Source organism: Montipora foliosa, chromosome 10 (genome assembly GCF_036669935.1).
Source record: "Montipora foliosa isolate CH-2021 chromosome 10, ASM3666993v2, whole genome shotgun sequence".
NCBI lineage: Eukaryota > Metazoa > Cnidaria > Anthozoa > Scleractinia > Acroporidae > Montipora > Montipora foliosa.
In genome coordinates, this window is record NC_090878.1 from 16451274 (window position 1) to 16476258 (window position 24985).

Consider the following 24985-nt stretch of genomic DNA (forward strand, 5'->3'; position numbering starts at 1 on the left):
CATCCTAACCACATCACAATGTGCAGCACATATTATTAATTCAGTGGAAAACACTCAACTGCCATCTGTATCATCTTAGACGGGGGCAGATGTAGTGAAAACTATTACTAGTTACTTTGAAAGTGGAACTTGAAAAGTCAGCTTTTATTAACAGTGAGATCAGCTCGTGAATTCTTCATTGATGTCCTCGTATTTAAAAGTTAGTTTTCCTGATAACTGCAGTTGTGTCTTCGGTTGCGACAAAAAGAGGGTCACGCGTAGGTTCGACTGTTCCGAAGCAGCACGAGGATTTTTTTCGAATATCCGGCCCGAGTCCCAACATAAACTACTCACTGCTAATTAACCTTTTTGTTCGCATCTGGGTGGATATGAATTCTAAGTTGTTGCGAGAAGCCGAAATGTCCACGCGTCCGATCGTTCAAACGAATAAAACTATGCGAGTATTCTGCGCTCCAAACTTTGGTAGAAAAGATCCAAACGTGTTTTTTTTTTAATCGAAAATATATCGTTTAATTATTACATTTTCAACCTTCCATATCGGCGTTTCCTGTGGTAGGCTCGTTACTTTCGGTTATCAGCTCTGACATATGCCGTATGATCGAGCCTTGCCCAAGAGTTGTCAGTGTAGGAAGCCGAAATGTGCACGCGTCAGATCGTTCGAATGTTACTACAATTTAATGAAACACTCCCGGCATTCCATTCGCTCTTGTTAGGATTGAACTGGACTGTCATTAACAAGGCACCTTCATGGAATAATTCATTAAATATGCAGTCACTGCGTCTCTTTAATCCAGCTGTTCAAACTCAACGGACCTCCGGCTTTAACCGTGTACGTAAGTTGCCCATTTGAGAACGTGCTCCAGTCTCAGAGGGACTGAGAATTGGATAGCACGTATTGAGAAAATCAAGCGGCGTTGATAAAGGGATTCTATGGTAAGGATAACTTCTCAGATATATGGACTGATCAGTGAACTGCACGTTCGATCGAACTCCCCTAAATGAATGAAAAACATGAGAATTAAATTGAAAAAATCCTTGCACTTTCATCGTTACATCATTTTCTTTAGCGGAATCCCTGTTTCGAATAGTTCAAACAGAGCTGAATTCAAAGATAATATAAAACCCACAAATAATCCCTGAAAACATTGAGAAACATGTTTGCGGGGACCTACATTTTATAGTTTTGCTTAGAGACAGGTCCAAACCCCATTAGAAGGGCCATCGGCGAGCAATCCTCCGAAGCATTTTGTTCTTAAATCGCAAAGTTCCTGATGGGTGAAGTTGAAGAGCAATCATTCCATTACTTAGCAGAGATATGCAAGGCCTTAAGAGGTGAATTACGTTCTGGCATTCAAATCAAAGTTTGTCGGGTTGATAAGCAAGGCGAGGCTAATATAGTAACACGCATTCAACAAGCCCCATTAAGACGACGTTCGAAAACATGCTCACCCATCCACCGCAAACGAAATTTCTCCGTTTTACGAAAAGTAAAGTAACATCGATCATTCATTCTTTCGCAGAGATCTATTGGAAAAAGTCCATATCGGTATAAACAGCGCAAGGAATAAATAAGGCTTACCCCGCGTAAGATGATTATTGTTGCAAAACATAATTGGTTTTGTATTTGATTGATTGGTTTGTCACCCGGGGTTTGTCACCTTTTCTCACTAAAGTACTAGTAGAAATGCTTACTGATTTTATACATTTTTCTTATCCATTTTAACCGCAAGTCCATATTAAGAATTTAACAAAACTATTCCGGTAAGTTTCAGTCGAAAGTTTACAACGCTGAAAACAAATTAATGAACTTGACATTATACGGTGTGTTTTTTCTAAAATGTTTGAAAGGAACTGAACGGAAGTTCAAACTAATTGACTCGATGCAAATCCCAAGGCTATAGAAAAGAAATCTTTTTTTCTTATCAAAGTAATGCAGTTTGGTGATCGTGTGAAAAATGTATTTGAAAGTGACCTTGTTGTCAGCAGTGATTAAATCTTCAAAAATTCTGCAACTTATGTGTCAAGATGAGGTCGCAAATTAATTTTAGTGATATGTCAAGTGTGCTAGTACTGTGCGAGTAATTAATATTCGTGAGACTAAGCAAATCAAATCAAACTATTCAAGGAAAGGCCGAAGTTTTTAAATTGAAAGCAATAGTGTTCAAAGTAGAAGGAGAAAAAAAAATTCTGTTGAAGCTGAGCCGGCAAGACTATGAACCTCAACATGACACCGAGTCTAAGCATGGAGAGCCAGGAATGGAACCTAAGTAAATTCTTGTTTAGACTAAGCAGCCTTAAGGTAAAATGACTGTTGACAAGTTGTGATGAAAATCGAGGCCGGATTTCCCTCACTTTGGAAGCAGATTTGAGGTCCTTCATCAATCTTGCTTCAAAAATGAAAAGAAAATTATGACACTGGAAGAGTTTAATCCCAATGCAAAATCTTTATGTGCATTAGTACTTGCTTTCGTACGTGTCATTCAAAAATAAGGCGGGATAATCCCTCTGTTAAGCTATAAATGGAATGTGAAATCGACACCGGTCTAAATCTTCCTATTATATATTATTGAGAACTGATAAAGCTAACAGGAGGTCTGTACAAGAAGACATCGACCCGGTGGAGTATTCTGCAAAGTGCATCTCTTGCCCATCCGAAGCGATCAAAGAGCCCTGAGAAAGATAACATTTATCTCTTCTTTGCAGAAGCGTGAAATAGTGAAATAGGTGAGCTCAAGACTTTCTAACAAGTTGTTAATTTGTGTCGTTTACCACAAACCATAGTTTTTAATTCAAAGTGTAACAGTTTACTATTTGTAATCTTGTGTCTAGTCTGCCATTTTTTGTTTGGTTAGTAATCAAGAGATTTTCAGCCTGGCTTTGGACGAGGCTGTTACTTTGTTGAGTTTTAACGCGACCTTGCTGCTTATAGAATAACCCATTATAATTTGACGGTAGTCCATCTGTCTATATAGTGACGACTTGTATCATGTGTAACTATTCTTCTAAAATCATCGTAGAGGCACCGAGGTGCGTTTGTGCTGTTTGCAACGTTTTAGTCTGGATGATAACCTCAGTATTTTATGACCATGCAGTCAAATATGAAAGCTACTGAGCAATACTTGGAGATGATGTTTATTATGCTGCACAAGGTGATTCTAACTTTTAAGTCTGTGATTCTTAATTGGACCATTAGGGCTGATCTGATGGCACTATGTTGTCCAAGGCCCTTACTTTCGAATCTATGGGTGAAATCATATCCTTAATTAAGTGTGACCATTCAAATGAAAGCTGCTGAACATGTTTATTATTCTGTACGAGGTGGTTCTATCTTTTCGTTTGAGTCTGTGGGTGAAATCCTTATATTTAACCATTCAAATGAAAGCTACTGAGCAGTATGCCCCGTGATGCTTCTAATTGTTGTTGTACGAGGTGTTTCATAGTGCTTGCTTGAGTAAGCTATTTCCATACTCCACTATTGTACAGTGTTGATCGTATTTAATTGCGGAATTTTTTCGAGACGTTTGCATGGAGTGTGCCAAACATCGCAGTGACATCTATTGAGACGGTTTTTTTCTGAGTTAGTTATTGTTGGAATGCTTTGCAAAATGGATTTCAGAATTGTTTCCTATCTGCCTGACAGAGGCAAAGTGTCAGAGGCCAAAGATAACATTACGTCACGTTACGTTTCCTAATTTTAATAGACGATACAAGAATTTCATTCTTTCGTAATTTCAAGTATATAACAAAGGTTGTATGATCAAACCAGTTCCCTCAAAAAAATGGCATTTGTCCTGCCAAAAATCATCCAAAAATCAAAACAATGTTTCAATACTTTGTCTTCGATGCTATGATATCAAGACTCATTTTCTCCATACCCTCGTCGGCTTGTAGACTCTATGCCGTAGTGGTCATTTACTTCATGCATAATCCGTACATCTGTCCAAGCAAGGAAAATAAGGAGAGGTTTTATATATATTGATCGCCATTAGGTTGCGAATCATTTTTAAACTTGGACCGATGATTCTCATTGTTTTTTAAAGCGGTATCAGTGTTTCCTTGCACGCCTTGAGCGTCGCGCGCTGTGGCGGGAAATTTCCGCCCTGTGGTTAAATGGGACACATAGAACAATTACATATATTTTAATATTTCCATTAAATTATTGCCATCAAACTAAAAATGATGTCCGGAAGCTAGGAAGCCACGATTTTTTTACGCGTTTGCTGACCGCAATAAACTTAATCTTCAAAATTACGTACCAGATTTGGCTTTTGCCTTTTAATGATTGCGAAAGTCTGTTGGATGTCACAAAGCGTGTCTCGAGCGGGCAAGATCGGGCTTGCATAGGATTAACTAAACCGACAAAGCTTCAAGTGTGAAGAATTCCTTCCCTTTTGACACAGACATCTCTAAGACGACCTTTGTCGTTTCCTACGTTATCCACTTTTCAAACGAGATAACTGGCTCCGTCCAATGAATTAAATTTATTTTACTTTCAAATTCTTTAAACTAAGCCACTTAATTAACTAATCTTCGGTGACACCTTGATGCTTATCGTACAGGACGAAATATTTTACCTCCGCGATACAAAACTCAAAAAAGCAATAATCTTTTTTTTTTTTTTTCAGTACTTACTTGTAAGTCATTTTGTATTTCAAGTACCGAACCATCGAAGAAGAGCCAGCAACCTCGAAACATATCCATCTGGTTTATTCTGAATCTTTTCTTATCGACTGCGCTAGAGTTTTCTTACCACGACAAAGTAAGCTGTTTTCAGAGTTCCTCTGACGTTCTTTTAATGTAAAGTTTGCTTCGTAGGCCGCATCTCTACCAAGACAGTATGGGCATATCAAAAACTGCTTCGTGTGCTACTTATTTTTTACGGTGACTTATATTAAATTGGCCTGGGAAAATGAATGGGAGAACTTACATCAGACTAAAATCTCGCAGTTTGTGAATTGCATCTGAAGGCTTCACAAGAGAACACTGTTGCCGGGCAATGCACGAGTCAGACTTCAACGAGAAAAAAAAGAGACCATTGCAAAGGATTTTTACTGAAATAGCCGCACTTAGTCGACTTAATGTTTTCCTTGCGCTAAGCAAGGCCCATGGACATATAGTCGACAAGTCAGCATTTTTTGCAGCATGCCTTTTGATCCACGTGTAATGAATTCGCAGATATAAGGACATCAGAATTTCGATCCAATTATATAAAGGATCTTAACGCGAAGCAGGGTATTGAGTTTCGCGTCACTGAGTGTTCACCGTAATTAATCTTTCCTCTTTCTCGGTGGGTCTTTACTTTCGCGTTTTTTCTTGTATTCGTAACAAAACGTGGATTATTCTTTAGTGGGTTATGTATGTAGTCTAGCTATGTAGCCTACTATTCTTGCAAAACACAATGGAGCCGAGAATGAAGCGCCGTTCTAAACATCTCCACGTATCGTAAATCACTCCCTGCTAATACTTTGCAAAAGGATTTTAAGAAGATTTCGATTAACCCTCTCTGATCTGTCAAGGGCTCTATCTGTTTCCGCCGCTGTTGTTAAGTAGAAAGCATTTGATAATGTCAATTTTTGATGGTTTCCGCCTTAAAGAACACTTTGGAACGCCGGCAAAAAAGTTATTTACGGGAGTTTGTTAGCCAACTGGCAGCTAATTTTAAATTGTTATCGCATATTTGGGTCAGTTTTCCCATTGCCAGTTTTCAATGCCAGCAGAGTTGTTTGCTGATACTTGGCAAAAAGGCGTAACAACCGACATTCTCGAATCGGACACATTTGGGATCAGACAGTTTCGTTTCACTTTTGTGGAAGTCAAAACTTTATGACGTATGTACTTCATCTATTCTTTTAATCGTCGGCAAGTTTGAAACACTGAAAACAATTGCGTCTTACAAAGCAGCTAAACGAAGGCAAAGCGGCAAATTCCACAGCTGAAAAGTCTGTGTACCTGTAGATGTACATGTAAGACCATATTATAGATGATAGAGAATGAATTCGAACCTAACTGAACGAAACAGTTTTCAAGTTCTTCAGGGGCACCCAACGAGAGTATAGCTCAAAACCACTTAAACATAGCATTGCTAAATGTATTTTAGTATCTAACGTTAGAAACAGGTATATTTTTATCCTCTAAAAATTTTTCATCTGTTCGGATTCCCTGGCCGAAAGTCTATTGATCCGAAAATTATAGGGATCAAAACTTACCTTTTCGAAAATTTCAGCCAAACAAAAGGGCTCTCGAAAATTCTAAGTGAGCTTTTTAGGGTAAAAATCCGTTTAAAATGGGCAATTATACCATGTTTTAGTTGTTCGAAAATCCTAGGACAGGCAAGCAAGCAAGGAATTTTACAACAAATGTTCCGAAAATTCTAGATCTCAAATCGTCTTCCGAACAGATTTTTCTCCGAAAATTGACGTTGGTGCCCCTGGTTCTTGGATTGATTTGGATCAAGTCAGTTTAAATCCTTTATTTTTGAAGTGAGAAAAGTGTATCCTTCGGGTTTCACCATGCAAACGTGAAATTTGTCACAGTGATTTTCAGGAGGTTGCTTCAGTATCTATTGTGTTCTTGTTTGCTTTTGTTGAGAAAGTGCTGGGGCTTAATTTAGTTGTCAGATCGGCTTTAAGGAATCCGTTAAGAAGTGCTTAGTACATGGCAGACAGATGGAGCAGAATAATACTTCTTGACGATATTGAACGAGATGTAGCTGGTGTTTCCCGAAATGGGACGAAATTATAATCGAGATATGACCTAAGACTAAAAGAGGTTTTATCAGGAACGTCTAGAATCCGTATGTAGAGCAGCAGAAAGGACTTCGTTTAAAAGGTCCCTTTGCAGTCTTATTTATTTTAAGCCATATACCTATCAATATTGTTCACGACTCGGTCCGAGTTTATTTCACTGCAGTGAACTTTGCTAAATACGTGTCGTTTTCTCCTCAAGAAAAATTGACCTTTGTCACGGTTAAGTCCCTGTTACATCATAAATCTTTTACAATTTTAGCATACAAAGGCCGGAATTTGAAGGGTTTAGTTCTAAATGCCGTTTTATCTCTGCAAATCCCTCTTAAGCGTTGAATGGAAATTATTGTAGAAGATGGTTTCGTCAGTAATCTGGTTTCTTATTTTTCAGTTTGAATACAAGCTGCCTTCTTGAAGCACAATGGCGCACTCGGTTTTACCCGACTTTCACTGGTCTGCAGCAGCTGTCGCCATATTGGCCCCTGTAGTTGCATTGATTATTCTGTTTGGAATCATTGGAAATATTCTTGTTATAATTGTGTTGTGGCAACAAAAGCGTCGCTCGCATCGCAAGAGTGGAAGTTTCTTTCTCATCAGTTTGGCAGCGGCCGACATTCTCGCTTCTGCGAACCTCATATTTATGTTAGCAACCATCATTAACAAAGGAGAGTGGATCTTTGGGGAGCCTTTGTGCAAACTGAACGGTTTTCTGACTGTGCTTCTGGGCGCTACCTCGCTGCTTACGCTCTGTGCAATCAGTGTAAACCGGTATTTTAAGATTGTGGAAGGAGGGAAATACGATCGAATCTTCTCCTACAGCAATACCCTTCGGATTCTTGCGGTCACGTGGTTCATCCCCTTCGTCCTGTCGCTCGCACCAATCATCGGGTGGTCGGCGCACGAGTATCAAGTCGGAAAATGCGTCTGTCATTTCCTGTTCAGTCGAAATATCTCTTACACGCTGACCTTTGCTACTTTGGTAGTGGCTATTCCTTTCAGCATTATCCTTTTTTGCTATTTCAAGATTTACAAGATTATCAAAGCTCATGGCACCATGATCGGAAACCTTCGGCGGGACCAACCTTCGGTCAATGTGGAAGACATCAAAATTGCTACAACTCTGTTCACAGTTATTGTTGTGTTTATCATTTGCTACATTCCTGCGAGTGTGATAAACATTCTGGACATGGCGAATTTGGGATTCAGGATTCCTCATTGGCTGGACATGTTCTCCTTCGTGTTAGTTGTCTCCAATCATGCCAATAACCCGGTGATTTACAACGCCCTCAACCGATCTTTCAGGCAGTCATTTCGTGAGGTCTTACATATAGGGCCACCAGGACAGCCCCGCCCCGCGAGCAGGTTGCACAGCGGTAGCTGTTCAAAAAGCACAATTCCGCGATGCCTGCAGTCAAAAGGTGAAAAAGGAGAGAAAAATCCCAACAACCCTTGCTACCAGCACTCGACCTCATCCACCGAAAAGTATACTCCAGAAGTTGTTGAAGTTACTGAGAATTTGGACTTTGATCAAGAGACTATTGTGCCGAAAGGGTGTCTTAGCGACCAATCTTCATATTGCTAATTTATCTGACTCTTATTAACGTTTGACTAGTTCGAATCGAACAAGCACAGAACGATGCTCATGTAAATAACTGTAAATATGTTTTGGTAGGTTGGTAAGACAGCGACTTCTAGCGCGAAACGGCCTTGTTGGGATCGAAATAACTCCTCTTCACCTATCATACAGAAAGCCGGGCATTTCGGAGTGAATTGTTTTGTAAATACAGTGAAAAAAAGAATCATGTTTTCTTTGTGATGAGATCTTTGTAGACTTTTTCTACAAATTAAGGATTACCCCGAGTTCATCGACTCATGATCAACGGCGCTTTTACCATGCAGCTGAAATCTCTCCCCCTGATCACAGATCTCAGTGTTTGTCTCAAGTACTATACTTCAGTTGTCAGTTTATTGTTAACAATGTTTTGCTTTTTTTACGTCAGCTTTGACTTAGAGAAGTCAAAACAAGTCAAAACAATGACTTATTTGATTCTGGCTTGCATCGGGCCTTTTTCCTCAAATATCAAACAAATTAAAACCTAAGAAAAAAGGAGAGAAAAAAGTTTTAAATGAGATAATTTTCGTGCTTTTGTGTACCGTTTTCCGTGCAATTCTGACATCACGGGGGCCATGTTAGTGGAGAACAATAGCAAAGAAGTCTCAAGGGGATTTGACTCTATTATTATGTAAAATTTGAGTTACATTTTGCTATTGTTTTGTCACCAAGAGGGCCGGCGTCTTATCACGCAAGTACGATTAAAGATTCTCTCGATTACGCCGGAGAGTAGAGAGGTAGTTTTGGCCCGGGGGGGGGGGGGGGGGGAAGTAATTCGATATATCCCTTGGTGGGGAGGTGCGGCGCGGCCCCTCATACCCTGATCCTGTTTAAGACAAATATCGCTGATTTTCCTACTCTGTTTAAGACAGAATTCCGATTTTTGATACCCCGTTTAAGACATTTAACGCAGTTTAAGACAAAAATTGATAAATCGATACCCTGATTAAGACAAAAAATGATAAATTCGATACCCTGTTCAAGACAAAAATCCCGAAAAACATACCCTGGCTGGCCGCACGTCCCCATTAAGCCCTTATAAGGGAGTACCCCCCCCCCCCCCCCGGGAGTTTGGGGCAAGCATAATTAATTGGATTGATGCGGAAATCCTACACGAAAACCCCAAAAAGTTCATTCGATGAATGAAACAACCCCTAAGCCAAAGGCTATTACTTAAGTGTAGTTCTCTCTCGATTTGCAGAGAGAGAGGCTCGCATCCACACTGGCTCGAGTTCTTACAAATGACTTCACAATATCACCAGTAAAAACTGAGCAAAATACTTAAGAAAAAGGGTGTCAACAAATGTTAACGTAAAATAGACGAAAACCTGCTGTATTGGAAATGCACAATTTTAAATTTGATAACGATACTGATCCTGTACTGTATTCTTGATTATATAAGAAAGTAAAGAGGAAGTATAAATGATGGTGTCAACAGCGAACGCTGTTAAGTTGCAATAAAAAGTGCGTCTTTTATGATCTATTTTCCGTATGAATTTAATCCTGTAGAAATTTAAATACTTTAAATGAAAAGAGCAAACCTAATTGTAATTGAAGTTGTGTTGATTTATTCGAAGTATCACTTGCAAATATGACTAAAGCTACTTATCAGAACAACAGAAAGCTGTGTAATGATGTGTTTTGTCGGAAACAGACGCAGCAATTCGCCCCCGAATGGCAATTCGAGCCGGCAACGATGCCGAGTTGTCAATTAACTCAGCTGCTTCTCACAGCAGATTCAAGTTCTCTCTGCGTACTGCCTGAAAACACCACATAAGTCCACTTTACCTGATTATTTCTGGGCAATCAGAACAAATTAATAGAGAATATTATTTGACCAGACATTGAACGCATTTTACTAATCCATGATTACTTCTATTTAGTCGAACTCGTTCCCAGGGTCTCTGTCGATGAGGACAACGGCAATGGAAACCCTGGAACGAGGTTCCTATTTAGTTATGTTTATATATTTGTATTTTTTTTTTTACCTTGCTGTGAAATAATTAAAGTTAAAGTTAAATATTTTTTTGAAATTTGCTCGTTGTAGCGAGGCTAGAAAGACTCAGTTATTATCGAACGCACTTTACATAAATTCTATTTGCAGGCAAATATTTTATTCTGGCTTAGGAAATGTATAATCTGTATGTAAAAGTTTGCTCATTATTTTTTTAGTGTACAATTTCATTATTAAGCAATATTTGATATTATTATACATTATATAATAACCAAATCAATGCGCGCGCTCTGATTGGTCAATCAGCTATGTTTCATTGTGCCAGTAAACTCATGGAAAAATTGCGCGTCTTCTGAATTATTATATAAAAGCAATAGACCACACGTTTCTATGGTTTATAGGCATGATAAACCACTGGGGATGTTGGACGAATATTCAAAGAATTCGTAAATCACTCGCCTGCGGCTCGTGATTTACGAATTCTTCTCGTGTTCTACAAACATCCCGCGTGGTTTGTCAGCTTATAAACCATGGAAACGTGTGGTCTATTGCTTAATTGGTGTCACCAGCTCGATTTTGATTGGCTATAAGCACGCAGCTAATTCTTGCTGGTTCTGTTTCTCTTACTTCATACCTACAGACAATAGATTTTATGTATGTAGAATTGACGTCATACCTAAACAGACAATAGTTCAATTTCCATCAGTAGGGCTAACGCTCACATGGTTCATAGTGGGTAGAAACTTATATAATTAGCACTTCACATTACACTCTAATCAGTTAAGTCTGTTCAAACATATGTGCTACACGGCCAACGTTTGCAAAAATGTAATCCTTCCTTGTACTTGTACATGTTCATTGCCGTGACTTTAACATCTTCACTTCCTACGGCCAGCTCCCGTCTGACCTTGTAGCTCAGTCGGAAGAACAGCGGTGATCTAACCCGAAAGTCGTGGGTTCAATTGGCCCTTGTGTTGGCCCATTTCCATCAGTAGGGCTAACGCTCAAATGCTTCATATAGGGTAGAAACTTAGAACTTCACATTACACTCTAGTCAGTTAAGTCTGTTCAATAGTTTTATGCATGCCGAAGTGACGTCACCTAACAGACTAACCAACAGAAAAGAAGAGGAAAGAAGACTCTTCCAACCGCAGAAACATTCTTTGATTTGCCGCTCATCCTAAGAAATGGATGAGTCAGTCCTCTTGTCTTTACAAGTGCAGCTCAGGAATATGCATAATAAAACAATTATTGGATTCGGTTTTCGCTTGATAGCGATAATTATCAAGGCCTCAGTTTGTGTTCTCCGACTCAGCCTTCGGCTTCGGTAGATAAAACAAACATTGGCCTTGATAATTATCGCTATCATGCACAACCTCAAATAATAATTGTTAATTATTAAAAACTGAACCACGGATATCAGATTTCAAGCATTTTCATTGCCTTGCCGGACTCAGGAGGCTATCAGTTGTTATTAAAAACTGGATCATTGGATAATGCAATTCGAGAGTTTTGATTGGCTAAGCCATCATGGGTTATGAGCCATTATACCATGATCTACAAACACGGCAAGTATACGCGTGATTTTTTGGGCCTTTTTATTTTTATTGTAGTCTAGTTTTCTATATTTTGGGGGCGTTTTTAATAAAACAATTATTCCACTCGCGCTTCTTGGATATGAGATGATTATAGCCAACTCGGCGCTTCGCGCCTTGATGGCTATCTATCATCTCATATCCAACATGCGCGAGTGGAATAATTGTTAAATATTAGGCGTTTAGTATGTACCTGTATATGCTAAGAAATTAGCTCTTGCAGTTAGCCTGAAATTCGTAGTGAAATAAAGTTTGTGCATCCATGTATGTTACCTTTAGTAGGGCGCATGCGCACACTTTGTAATCTGCGACCTTCAGTGCTTACCACATGTCAGGTAAAAAGACTTTTCCCTTGTATATTTAAGCCATCGTATTGTTACGTTAAATTGACAAGGACGGTTTGGAGCTGTGAGTAGGCGTGGGATTTGTCACACATGGTTTAGGGGCCGACATCTCTCTCCCTCAATGCCGTACCGGGAGGCAAGGTCGGTAGCAGAAAGCAGCGAAGGGCCAACTGCGTCCAAAAGCGATCGCACGGGCCGAAATCCCGGGATGACTCGTTTGGTACGACGCTCCAGCGCCGGTGTCTGGAGGTACTGCGTTTTTCCTCTCTTGTTGAAAAATCCCGTCAGCGCATGCGTTAATGTTCTGGCTCTCCGTTACTTAGCATACCAAGGAATCATTGACATTTCGGTTGATTCCACAGGCATAAACGTAACGTAAGAACCGCGCGTGTCTGGTCTTCTCGAGCCAGAGGTGAGAGATGGTTTCATGCAGACTGGGACGCCTAAAATGCTCTGTTGTACACATGGCGGTTTACGAGTGAAGTTGTCTCTCTGGCCTTTCTGTGGACGAATTCCAGAAACTACAATTTGGGCTAGTTTTGAAAGCTAAAAACCTCAATCGAGGCTGTATTTTGCTGGTAGGATTGGGTGGCCCGTCACATATAAAAAAATCTATGAAATGACAATCGGGTGTCTTCCCTTGTCATGGAATGGCAGAATTACCCAGAATTCTTTTGGGCATGAAGGAGGCAACTTGAGAAGCACGAGACTGGCCCTCATCAAATGGCTGAAGCGCGGCCGGAGTAAAAAGTGAGAAGACGATTTCTAGCCAGATACTAAGCAGTAACCCTGGTGTGTGCAGTTAACGTAGACTTTTGATTTTTGAGCAAATTTTTGTCATAGAAAATCGGCGACAAAGTTGGGCTTTTTTCCGCCGTGATCCTTGTGTCAAAGGAACGGTATAATTCTTAAATAAGCTAGAGAATAACCAGATTTATATTTGCAGATTACCTGTTCTCTTAGTACTAAAGTCAAACTCTACATCTCTATGCAATAAGCGCATTCAAAATCTCCTCATATTACTTTATAAAAGTATGTTTCTTGTCTTTTTTTTCTTTTTTAAAGGGTTTTCCTGCTTACATGAAAAGTACGTTTTCTCTCCCGTCCTCTTTTTAGGCATGATCTTCGCGAAAATTACGTTCTGTCCCTCAATAAACCTAAATCAACCAGTTATGTTTCTTAGGACATTTTTCTTAAGTATCAGCTAAGTTGCGGAATGCGCTACCTGATTTTACCTGTACCAATGAGTTTACTGGTTTCGAAAGAGAATCCAGGGCCGCATTTTATAAACTATAGAAACCATTATTATCTTTCATTTATACTCTGCATCATCTTCAACTCCAGGGCCCGGTTGTTCAAAAGCCGATTAACGCTAATCCCAGATTAAAAATTAACCGAGGATTTTATTTCTCTACTCCCAAATGCTGTTCAACACTCAGTGATATTCGGCAAAACTTTACATTAGAAGAAGTCAGTCTTGAAAAACAAACGAAACTTTCACCAAAAAGTCAAAAACTTGAAACAAACGTTTACGCTAATCCTGGATTAAGTTAATCGCCTTTCGAACCACCGGGCCCAGGTGGGAACTCGGAAAAATTTTGATTTGCACCCACGACTCTCCGTGACCCAGTACGGATGCTCTAACCACTGAGCTACTGGAGAATTTGTGGTGAGCGAGGGTGAGATGTGGGTATAGACTACGAAGTCACACGGTCTAATAGTCATAGTCTATACCCTCATTTCAACGTTGCTCCGCTCCCCACAAAGCCTCCAGTAGAGCATCCGTACCAGATCACGGAGGGTCATGGATTCAAATTCCATCTGGGGCTCGGGTTTTCCTTAAATCCCAGTCGATGTTGATGCTTAATATCATTCATGTATTTCTCTCATTACTCGCTTGGGTGGTTGGCTGGTTGCATCTGTGATATGCCTTAATGAACAAGCGACTTTCATATACTTACCAGACGTAACGAGGTCCAGTTTTTTAGCCAAGACTATAAGCTTTGCCAATTCCTTTTTCAGCGTTTGGAGAAGCTTCTCTGATTTCTACTTTTCTTATTCGGAGTCCCGTACAGTCCCGTCCCGCGGAGAGGAAAGAGCTTTATAATAATAAAATATTTCTTAGGCGCAAATTAACATGTGACAGGAGCTCATCAAGATGGGCTCCTGCATGTCAATATGATCAAATGCGCCCCCCTCACTTTTTTCCAACGGTGTTGTTTGCTCCTAGACCTCACACTTCTGTAATCTGTACCAGAACACCCCCCCCCCCTCCCCCATTTTCAAACGTACTCCGCGACAGCCGGGACCCCTGAAACCTCCCCCTCCCTTTCTCGTCACGCGATCTCGTGACCAGCAATGTATCTCGGAATCGAGTAGCCTGGCCTCCAAATATTAATTTGAAACAGAGTTCTACGCGTGTTCGACGCTCAGAGGAAAACCAACGTTCGAAACCTTCATCGTTGATAAACCTTAGTCCACTGTCAGCTATTTCTTTTAAAATTAATTTTCATAAAATCTGGCTTGTTGTTTTGCGAGGGAAGTGAACTCAAGAGCTACGATTTCTTCCAGCGGGAAATATCGATGTCGTGACACTGTTCTGCCAGGATGCCTATTTTATCAGGTTTGCTGCTGTTTAAGTTAAAATCTAAGCGATTTGTTTGTTGTATTTCTCGCTTAATGACATAAAATAGTAACCTGGATTGATTAATCGTGGAATAATGCGACATGTTTTCATAATCCTATTCTTCATCGAGCCAAAACACAGAGGCATGCAAATATTCGGCATGACATATTGGTAGGATATTTTGAGCTTCAAGTCTGAAGTAAAAGTACTTTGTTTAAAACTAAGATGCATTGACCGTTTACCACTGATGATTTTGACGATTTTCTGACTTTGTCGCTGTTCCAAATGTTATCCTTTTCGAAAAATTAATGAAGGTCTGTCAGAGTTCAGGACCTCTATTGTTTTCCAGCTGTAAATTCTTCACATATTTCATCTCTGAAATCAACACATTTTTCGTGCCGTCGTAAGAAACTGTTTTCGACAATAATCTTTGTTAATTTTAATAACTGGCTAGGCCATTTCATCTTTAATATCAATGTTTTATTCTTAATTCAATCCGAGCTTATGGGAAACCGAAATCATGGAGCAAGGAATTGCAGAATACCCAGTAATTTTCTAAACAAATAATTAATTGCAAACGTGTAGCGGTGTTCTATCAAGAATCAGTTGGAATGCATGTTTAAACTAAAGGTTGCTAAAATGATAAAAATAAAAATAAAAACTCGATGTGATGTGTAGCAAAACTGTGCAAAGAAGCATGTTGAAAAACCATGAATTCGATTGTTATGTTTTGTGTTACGCGTAAGTGATGGAGCACTATAATCAGAGTGTATCAGTAAACTGGAGTCAACATATTAACGCAAATCAAATCAAAGGTTGGTTTTTGAGAGGGAAAATTCAGGCTCCTTGCAATGATATAACGAATTTTTGGGTTTGGTTGAAACCTGTCATGTCTTAGCAAACTAATCTAAGTGATCGAGGATGGAATAATAATATAGAACAGGACCAGACAGGAAATAAAAATTGCTTTTAATTTTTGAGGGTTAGAATTTCCAAGGGTTCCGATTTGAGAGAGTTTAATGAACTTACAGTAAATGTGCAGCAGAATTCCAGGGGAAATGGTTTTTATTCAAGTTAGCAAAGGTTCGAGTTATAAGGACTCTTGCGTTAAGTGCAGTAATTATGCATAAAGATTTTAATATTATAAAACTTCAAAGACATTAAAATATTAATAATTGTATTATAAACCACATGCAATACCAGATAATTATTAGCAATCAAAATTTTAGGAATATTGTGAAGCGAAGTTGGTTTCCTACAGTGTATATCACAAGTTGTTGGCTGTAGCTTTGTTCGTTATCATGGGTCAATATATGATCCAAACTTTGCTGGAGACATGTACAGTATGTGTAAAGTCAGTTGTCATAGTATAGCATGTAATCTACCAGGGAGGTGCCTGTAGTACAATTGTATGACCCCACCAATACTAACCAACAAAGGTTGGATTGGAGATTAAATAATGTTTTAGGCCTAATTAAAACATTATTGCTCCTAATTAATTGAGATTAAGATTAGGATTCAGATTAAATTAGGAGCAGTTAGTATTCAATGTATGGTGGGTTCGTACGTATTGTTTTGGTGATTTGTTTCACTGTTTTGTTGTTTAGCAATGTCCCCTATAGTCTGCTGTGTAGTGGCATTTCCTGGTTCTAAATAGGGACATCTTTCACTTCCTGAAGTGATTGCAAACTGTATAACAAGCAAGCTTGTTAAAGTTCTCCGAAAAAAAATGTAATTTACTCCTGGAAAGCCCCAAGGGGAACACAATAAATGTACTTTACCTTTCTAATTAACTTCTCTTCACAAGTCAACCAAGATCCTCCCTACAACTTTTCTTCATAAGGCATTTTGCTTGTCCAAAGCATTATTTTTTCGTCTTTCCTTCTCTTTAATCAGACACAGCTCGTGCAGCACAAATCTTAGATGGCTTTCAACAGAAGCTCAAATCCAGAGGAGACACGGACAATGATGAGGAGCTTGAAAGAATCAAGCAAATGTTGGAAAGTCCTCTGTTTCGACAGCTTCTGGTTATTCAACAGTCTGTTAGAGAACTCAACAACCAATTACAGCATTTGTCACCTGAAGCAGTCAAGGACTTTGAATTCTCTCCCACTGGTGAGCTTGTTTTCCCTCGTCAATCGGCATCAGACGGTGAAGGAGCCGCAGTAACTGTTACAACGGACACCCCTTCTACAGATGGAGTGTTTGAGCAAGAAACCCCAAACTACGAGCCCGTGGCGGCTAGGGCTGACCAACCAGATCTTGATTGGTTGGAAACTGAAGGCAGATTGCCTGTCAGTGATTTTCCAGCTGAGGAAGATTATGACCTGCGTGATGACAACAGAGAGCAAATAATTGCGGAGCTCAGAAAATCCCGATTTGGCCATGATGAAAATTTCCAAAAAGGCATTGAAACTCTGTCACAAGGGCGACAGATTGAAACAGTGACATTGATGAAACCGGAACAAGGAGGATTGGGTTTCAGTGTGGTTGGACTAAAAAGTGAAAATCGTGGAGAATTAGGAATATTTGTACAGGAGATCCAAAGAGGTGGTGTTGCTGGAAGGTATTAATAGAAAGAATTTACATGTGCGTGTCATTTCTAGCACTATCGGGGGAGGGAGGGATGGGGTTAGTCACACGGACAAAGCAGTGGTAAAAACTAGTTGGCAAACACGTTGGTTCGTTTCAACAATGCTAAGACTCTTGAATCTGTGATTTTCAATGCGTAGCAAGCAAGTTCGATAGTTTGCTTATCTTTGAGCAATACAGTACTAATATTAAATTATCATTCTCATTGTTAGTGATGGCCGCCTGCAAGAAAGTGATCAGATCCTTGCAATTGATGGCAAACAGCTTGACAGTGGTGTGTCTCATCAACAAGCCATTGGTGTTTTACAGCAAACCAGTGGTAAAGTTGAACTCATTGTGGCAAGAGGGAGTATCCCTCGTTCACGAAACTTGTCTCGTACGACATCTGGTGCAAGCTCGTTGCTGTCTAGGACACCCTCAAATGTTAGCTCTGTCTCCCATACATCTGTTACTGTACCTGTGAGTTACTAGTGATTAACAGTTTTTTTTAATGGTAAATAAGATTTAATATTTAGTTATACCTCGTCATGTTAAAACAGGCTCAAAACATTGTACATGACTGGAGAATATTGGGAGAAACCAAATTCCCATACATACAGTACATGTAGATTTCTCTCCAATATCAAACAGTCTGTATACCGGTATATATATTGTTTTGCAAGCACTAGGCAAATACTGGCATGTGTAAGCTTCCTTCATGTACTAATTCCAGTGATGGTCAAATAATGCCTTGAGCAGGTATTTTCTATTAATTATTTTTTTATTTTATTTAATACAGTACATATATAATTATATAAGCTTTAACAAGAAAGAAACCCATTAGTATTCTAAACTGATCATTGAGTTGATGACCTTGACATATATTGTCAACTGGATGATCTTACTTCATCAAGCTACATGTTAACTAGAGGTGTTATGCCAAGCTGTAAAACTGCCTGACAAGTGGATCATGCACTTTTAACTACACTGTTATGGCTTAATAGAACATTTTGGTCGTTCCTGCATGATGTAGTGATATTGCTGTAGCTTGTACCACAGGGCTTGAAATAAAAAATAAAAACTCCAGTCGCAATTTTGGAAATTTTAGTCGCAAAGTCTTCGTGCTGTATTGTAACAAAGAAATACAGCTGTATGAAATCACAATACTGTACTTGTACATAAAGAAACCACCGAAAATGGAGAGTGATACATGTACAATGTAGAGGAAATTGCATTGCTGCAGCTAAATGTGACTGTATTGAAATATAAGAATCTTACAGAAATTTTGAAATTATCTGATGGTTCAGAAGCCCTAAAATTAATATATCATTGATAAAATAATTACGTTACAGAGACTAACACATATCGTGCATTTTACCTTTCGACACACCCATCCGAAAAATTGGTTTTTGCCCTGAGCGGGACTCGAACCCACGTCTCCCTGATTACTAGTCGGGCATGCTAAGCCACTACACCATCAAGGCCACCACGCTGGCAACGCAGCAGATTAATGGGGCGACTTTAGCTCGAAATCTCTCACTTGTGTTCTAAGCCCTGTTTGGGGTTATAGAGGCAAAGATATATACTCAAATGAAGAAAAGTTGGGCCCTAGGAATCCCCACGTCGCTAAAGTCGCCCCATTAATCTGCTGCGTTGCCAGCGTGGTGGCCTTGATGGTGTAGTGGCTTAGCATGCCCGACTAGTCATCAGGGAGGCGTGGGTTCGAGTCCCGCTCAGGGCAAAACCAATTTTTCGGATGGATGTGTCGAAAGGTAAAATGCACGATATGTGTTAGTCTCGTGTAACGTAGTCTATACCTTTCATTGCCTCGAAATCTCTCACTTGTGTTCTAAGCCCTGTTTGGGGTTATAGAGGCAAAGATATATACTCAAGTTAAGAAAAGTTGGGCCCTAGGAATCCCCACGTCGCTAAAGTCGCCCCATTAATCTGCTGAGTTGCCAGCGTGGTGGCCTTGATGGTGTAGTGGCTTAGCATGCCCGACTAGTAATCAGGGAGACGTGGGTTCGAGTCCCGCTCAGGGCAAAAACCAATTTTTCGGATGGGTGTGTCGAAAGGTAAAATGCACGATATGTGTTAGTCTCTGTAACGTAGTCTATACCTTTCATTGCCTCGAAATCTCTCACTTGTGGATAAAATAATTATAATACATGTAATGTAAAGCTAATTAATTTTGGGCTCTTTATTTATTATTATGGAAAAAGAACTGATTTGTGTAAAGTTTATATTGCAAATGTGGAAATTTAAAGGCATAAAAGTTAATGTCAAACATGTTAAAGAATACAGAACGATGCAAGAACTTGCACCTTATAGTACCAGGCATATTGGCAATAGCCAGTCAGCACAATTTCATTGCTCCTTTTAATTCAGTTTTGCAATGAAGGGCGATGATATTCTTAGGGTATCCATCAAATGTTAATCACATGACCTCTAGACTATCAAACAATCATTACTAAGGTAGAACATTGGATTCAAACTGTTACAGATCTAATATAATTATTACATAATTTTCTTTTAAAAGAATATCATTTAATAAGTAAAAATGTTTCTCTTCAAGGCTGGTGATGGGGAGAACTTGCGGCATATTGAGACGGTGGAGCTTCACAATGATGGCTCTGGCCTGGGGTTTGGCATTGTTGGTGGTAGAAGCACTGGTGTGATTGTGAAGACTATCCTCCCTGGTGGAGTGGCCGATAGGGTGGGTACCCTGTTCCTCTGTCTACAAACAAGTTAGCGACAGTCACTGTAAAAGGTCGCTGAATTTTAACTTTTAGGAACAGGATAATGTTAAATGTTCAGCACCCCTAATAATATGAAATGAAACTTAGGAAGATGATGGTCACAGTTAAATATGTACAGTATATGTAATACACGTGAATGCAAAAATGGCTGCCAACAAATTATTCTTTTGTCTTTGTGTTAATTAGCCTAACTACAATGCTCGACCTTAAATTTTTCGATCGCTTGCCCTGGGACTACTTGAAGTGAAAATTTACTAGTCCTGAGTAAATCTCTGGTAGTCCTTCCTGATTGCAGCATGGCAATATTATTTGCAATATCTTTTTATAATTACATAATTATGTAAATTGGACTATCTGTTTTTGTGATCGAAATGTTGCGAGGAACGCATCGAACAACGTTTAGAAGAAGTGTATTTTGTTTTCACCTAATGTATTTTTTTTTGACATTGCAAAAACTAATTACAAAGTAGTTACTGGTCCTGTGACTAGTGGTTCTAAGTTTCTACTAGTCCACAAGCATTTTGCACTAGTCCAGGACTAGTGGACTACTGCTAAGGTCGAGCACTGCTAACTAGCCTGGTTTTACAGCCCAAATTATTTCAATTTTACATGTGTTAAAGAGGCTACAGTAGTTAGGCTAATTAACACAAAGACAAGAGAATAATTTGTTGATGGCAATTTTAAATTGCATTCGGTCAATTAAGCAACTCAACCCATTGATCCCTGCAAGTGAGACTTAACACATTTTACTCTGTCTAACACCAGACAATTTTACTTGTCAAGTGGGGGCATGCTAGGGCGTTTGAAGTGTCAATGGGTTAAACAGTTGCTGTGATAACCTGACCACAACCATGACGCTCTATAGAACTACATGTACTCTTTAATGTGAACAACATTGTGATACAAGATCAGAATAGGTTCTCGGTGTAGGCGTGCAATGTCTACGAATACTAGCTAGTAAGCAAGCCTGAAAAAAATGCAAGCTTGAAAGCGGGATTGCACTGCACTTGCAATATCAATTAGCCAGCTGAAAGCTCACTAAGACAGGTCAATTGTGAGTATAAGTTACATGTATATCCCGCCAAAGGTGAATGAATTGATTTTTTTCAAATAATGAAAGTTCATAACAGTACATTATTATTATCAAACTAAGTTACATGTAATTTTATCCTTCATAACAATGAATTCAGTTCAAGTAAATGAGGAAGAGAGGCAACACCAAGTTAATAATTATGAAGTGGTACAGAATCATTTTTGTGATCCTTAAATACAGCCACGGTTTAAGCTTGTTTCCATAGTAACATGATGTAGCAAGCAAATCAGTTGTAAAAGGCTTCAGTTGTTAATTATTGAAAGAAATATTGATCTAATTTTAGGATGGACACCTACGAAGTGGTGACCACATCCTCCAAATTGGAGAAGTTAATGTTGGTGGTATGGGCAGTGAACAGGTTGCCCAAGTGCTGCGCAAAGTTGGACAACATGTTAAATTGGTCATTGCTCGGCTTGTTGCAGATGAAACTAATAATGTGGATGCTGCATCAATTGAAGCGGAGGTAGGAGTCATTAACGCAATGTACTGCCCTTTGTAGCTGCAATATGTACATGTAAATGTACAGCTGTAGAACGTTACACTAGCAGCAGAACACTAACAAATTAGAGTATCACCCAACTAGTGGACTAATGCAAATCCTGCATTTTGATTGGCTACGCTACTAGAGGACTATTAGTAATAGTCCTCGAGTAGCAAATAAATATCTCTTCAACTTGCATTTGCTAACTTTATTACTGTTTTTTCTGTCCGACTAGTTGGGTGATACTAAAACAATTACCCATATTGACCCATAGCCCTTGCAGACTATGGGTCTAATTGTTAAATACAGTCATGTAGTGTAACACCATACAGTTTGATGTTGATAAGAGTGATTCATCGCAATAACAACATTTTATTGTACTCCATATCTTTTAAAAGGTTAATTATGACAATAGTAGCAAGACATTATTGATTTCAAAGATTAGGGATAGTACAGTATTGGTCCCTCAGAAATAACTTGAACACTAGAATTTCCAAGGAGCTAGATTACAAGTTAAATTAAATTTTACATGCAATTTGTTTTTGTTTCGTTAGACTGACAGAGATGTTGAAACCTTCGATGTAGAACTTGTAAAGGACAGTAAAGGCCTGGGAATTACTATAGCTGGATATGTGGAGCAGACTTCAGGTCAGTGTTGTTTTAGCACATTTTAGCACATTTTAGTCCGAAGATGATATAGATTTATATCGAAATATTACAAGCACATAACATCGTTTCCTCGCATTTGTTGTCTATCAAGTTTAGTCACAATGCAATTACCCGGTATAGCATTTATTCTTTATTTAGTGCAAAGGCATGTGACGCACCATGTTTTGCAATAGATAGATGTGGCAGTAATTGCAGGAGCTTAAACCAGGCCTTAAGAGACTAATGCAACTTATAATTAGAGTACATTAATACTTTTGCTATATTTTTTTTATTTTTATGGTTACTGACAACAACAATAACAATCACCTCCTCAAATACAAAGGGCTTCTTTAATTTGTTTTCTTGAAAGAGGGAATGAACAATAATTAATTTTTGTGTTTTGCTTTGTAGCAATAACTGGAAAAATAAGAGAATGGTAATACTTGATCTGTCAGCTTCTTTGATGTTAAGGAAAATATGCATACGATTGGCTCAGCTGTCGCACAAAGCTGCACTGTACATGTACTTTATTCATGCAAATCACTTTATCACCTATCCTTCACGATACCTTAATTGTAGCACTAGCTGGAAGTATGTCACGCAAATGTTTCATGTCACATGATAAAAATAAATTAATACATTGCACAGGTACTCTCACACAAATAGTTGAATTGTGAATTATGGTCATGGAATGGCCTTGTTTCATTTCTTTTCCAACATGCAGCGGAATTATATGGCATCTTTGTCAAGAGTGTTGCAGAAGGAAGTGCTGCAGCTGTTGATGGTAGACTGAGAGTAAATGATCAGATCATTGAGGTAAAGCAAACAGGACTCCACTGTTTGCAGTGGACTCCTTTTTTCTCTATTTCTAAGAAGAATAATGCTATCAGCCACAATCAAAAATACCATAATACTCTTTGTTTTCCTCTCCAAAATTTTGCATTAGGGAATTTAAGAAACGACGACGGCTATGGCTACGACTACGACAACGGCACAAAACAATAATATCATTGGTTAAAAGAGCATAAACAATCGTGCTGCACGTGCAGCACGGATTTTAGCAAGCATCTTTGTGGTCCTCTGCATAACGACGACGTGAAATCACCAAATTTGAGGTTTTCAGGACAATGTACAATGTAAGCAAGCAACAGAGAACTGAAACCGCTCCTACCAATTTATTTTTAGGATACTTTGCCCACATTGTACGACACGATTTAGACTGAATAATCGCGAAAGACTTACGATTAAGTTATATTTTGAGGTGACGTTTTTGTCGACTGTTGCCGTCTTAGATCTTAAATTCCCTATTAATGCCAGACCAAGTATACTTTTTTACAGTACTTGATCGATTTGAGGATGATTGTGATTGTTGAAGCTCTTTCTAAATTTAATATCGAAATTTATTCACCTGTACTATTGTACTGACCTGAATAATTTATTATTTACATGTATGTTGTAATTTTATTTATTGTAATTGAGTAATGAATAAGGATAGGTAACTGTCTCTTGTTTAATTTTGAAATGAATCAGTAGCACTGTCATTGATTTTTCAATTTACTTTTAATCATAATTATAGCCTGTCTTTGTGTTAAGTATACTTTGTTTCACAGTCTGCTGTTCAAGTAACTTTCACTTTAATTAATTGTGTGGTGTTAATAATTTGAAAAATGTAAATTGCATTTTGAACTTGAATTTGATGGTACTCAACCTATACAGTGTAGCCTTTTGCCTCAGACACGGAGCAATAACATTATTATAATTTGTTTGCATAATTATACGTAACTCTAGGTGGATGACGTCAGTCTACATGGTAAAGACAATCAGCAGGCAGTGGAAATTCTCAAACAAACTGGTCCTGTGGTGAGACTTAAGGCGGCTCGGCATGTCAGTCGACGGCAGAGCAAAACGCGCCTATTGGATAACAGTGTGGGGTTGAAAGGTGCGCCGCAGACAGAGGAGCATGCTGCATCAGCTTCTGGAGCACGAAAGCAAGGTACATTGTCAATACCTCATGCAATGAGCTGCTTACAGCCAAGCATGACAATGGAAAAAGGTTTTCACTGATGCTTTGATTTTGCATTACTGCATGTGTGCTCTCAACTATTACAGGACAACAGATGGATCTTGGGTAATTGTATTGATCGCAGTTAGATTAATAAATATTATGCTGTGATAGGCTAAAACATCTTGCACACCAATTAGAGGTTAGATAAAACTTAGTGCAGTAATGCTTTTCTGGGGCAAAAGTCCAAATCCGTATTCACTACCAGATGAATGGGTTTTTCTAACAATGAAGCAATGCAAGGAATTTTTGTCATGCCTGTACTAACCATACTAGTTCCGGCGGGTCTAAAACACAGGTCACATTCCACAGGCCACTCGTTACAGGTCATTGTTTTACCTTTTTGAAAGTAACCCAAACCCCTCAATTTGGCTACCGGTAACCCTAGGCCTAAAAACCAACCTTAGGCCAAATTGAGTGTTAGGGTTACTTTCCAATAGGTAAAACAATGACCTGCATTAAGTGACCTGTGGAATGTGACCTGTGCTTTAGACCCA

The 24985-nt window shown here is 39.0% G+C and overlaps 3 protein-coding genes across 6 annotated transcripts in view; all 3 read left to right on the forward strand.

Annotated features, from left to right (window-relative positions):
- Positions 1-9838, forward strand: part of LOC137973140 (melatonin receptor type 1B-B-like) — a 19970-nt gene extending 10132 nt beyond the window's left edge. For 2 of the 4 annotated variants that reach the window (XM_068819890.1, XM_068819892.1), the window contains exon 2: positions 7135-9838. In XM_068819890.1, coding sequence (XP_068675991.1) covers positions 7165-8325 — 1161 coding nt within the window. In that variant the 5' untranslated portion in view covers positions 7135-7164 and the 3' untranslated portion in view covers positions 8326-9838. Of the gene's footprint in view, positions 1-844; positions 934-5643; positions 5829-7134 lie in introns of those variants that run through there. The other 2 variants (XM_068819893.1, XM_068819891.1) reach the window with 2 other exon arrangements.
- The window catches only part of LOC137973139 (melatonin receptor type 1B-B-like), a 117715-nt gene continuing 95314 nt past the window's right edge, over positions 2585-24985 (forward strand). The window contains exon 1 of the mRNA XM_068819888.1: positions 2585-2724. The gene's annotated coding sequence lies outside the window, so the exon portion shown is untranslated. The remainder of the gene's footprint in view (positions 2725-24985) is intronic.
- The window catches only part of LOC137973137 (multiple PDZ domain protein-like), a 45356-nt gene continuing 35014 nt past the window's right edge, over positions 14644-24985 (forward strand). The window contains exons 1-8 of the mRNA XM_068819880.1: positions 14644-14871; positions 16771-17440; positions 17679-17925; positions 20021-20161; positions 21581-21760; positions 22333-22426; positions 23151-23242; positions 24215-24419. Coding sequence (XP_068675981.1) covers positions 14856-14871; positions 16771-17440; positions 17679-17925; positions 20021-20161; positions 21581-21760; positions 22333-22426; positions 23151-23242; positions 24215-24419 — 1645 coding nt within the window. The 5' untranslated portion in view covers positions 14644-14855. The remainder of the gene's footprint in view (positions 14872-16770; positions 17441-17678; positions 17926-20020; positions 20162-21580; positions 21761-22332; positions 22427-23150; positions 23243-24214; positions 24420-24985) is intronic.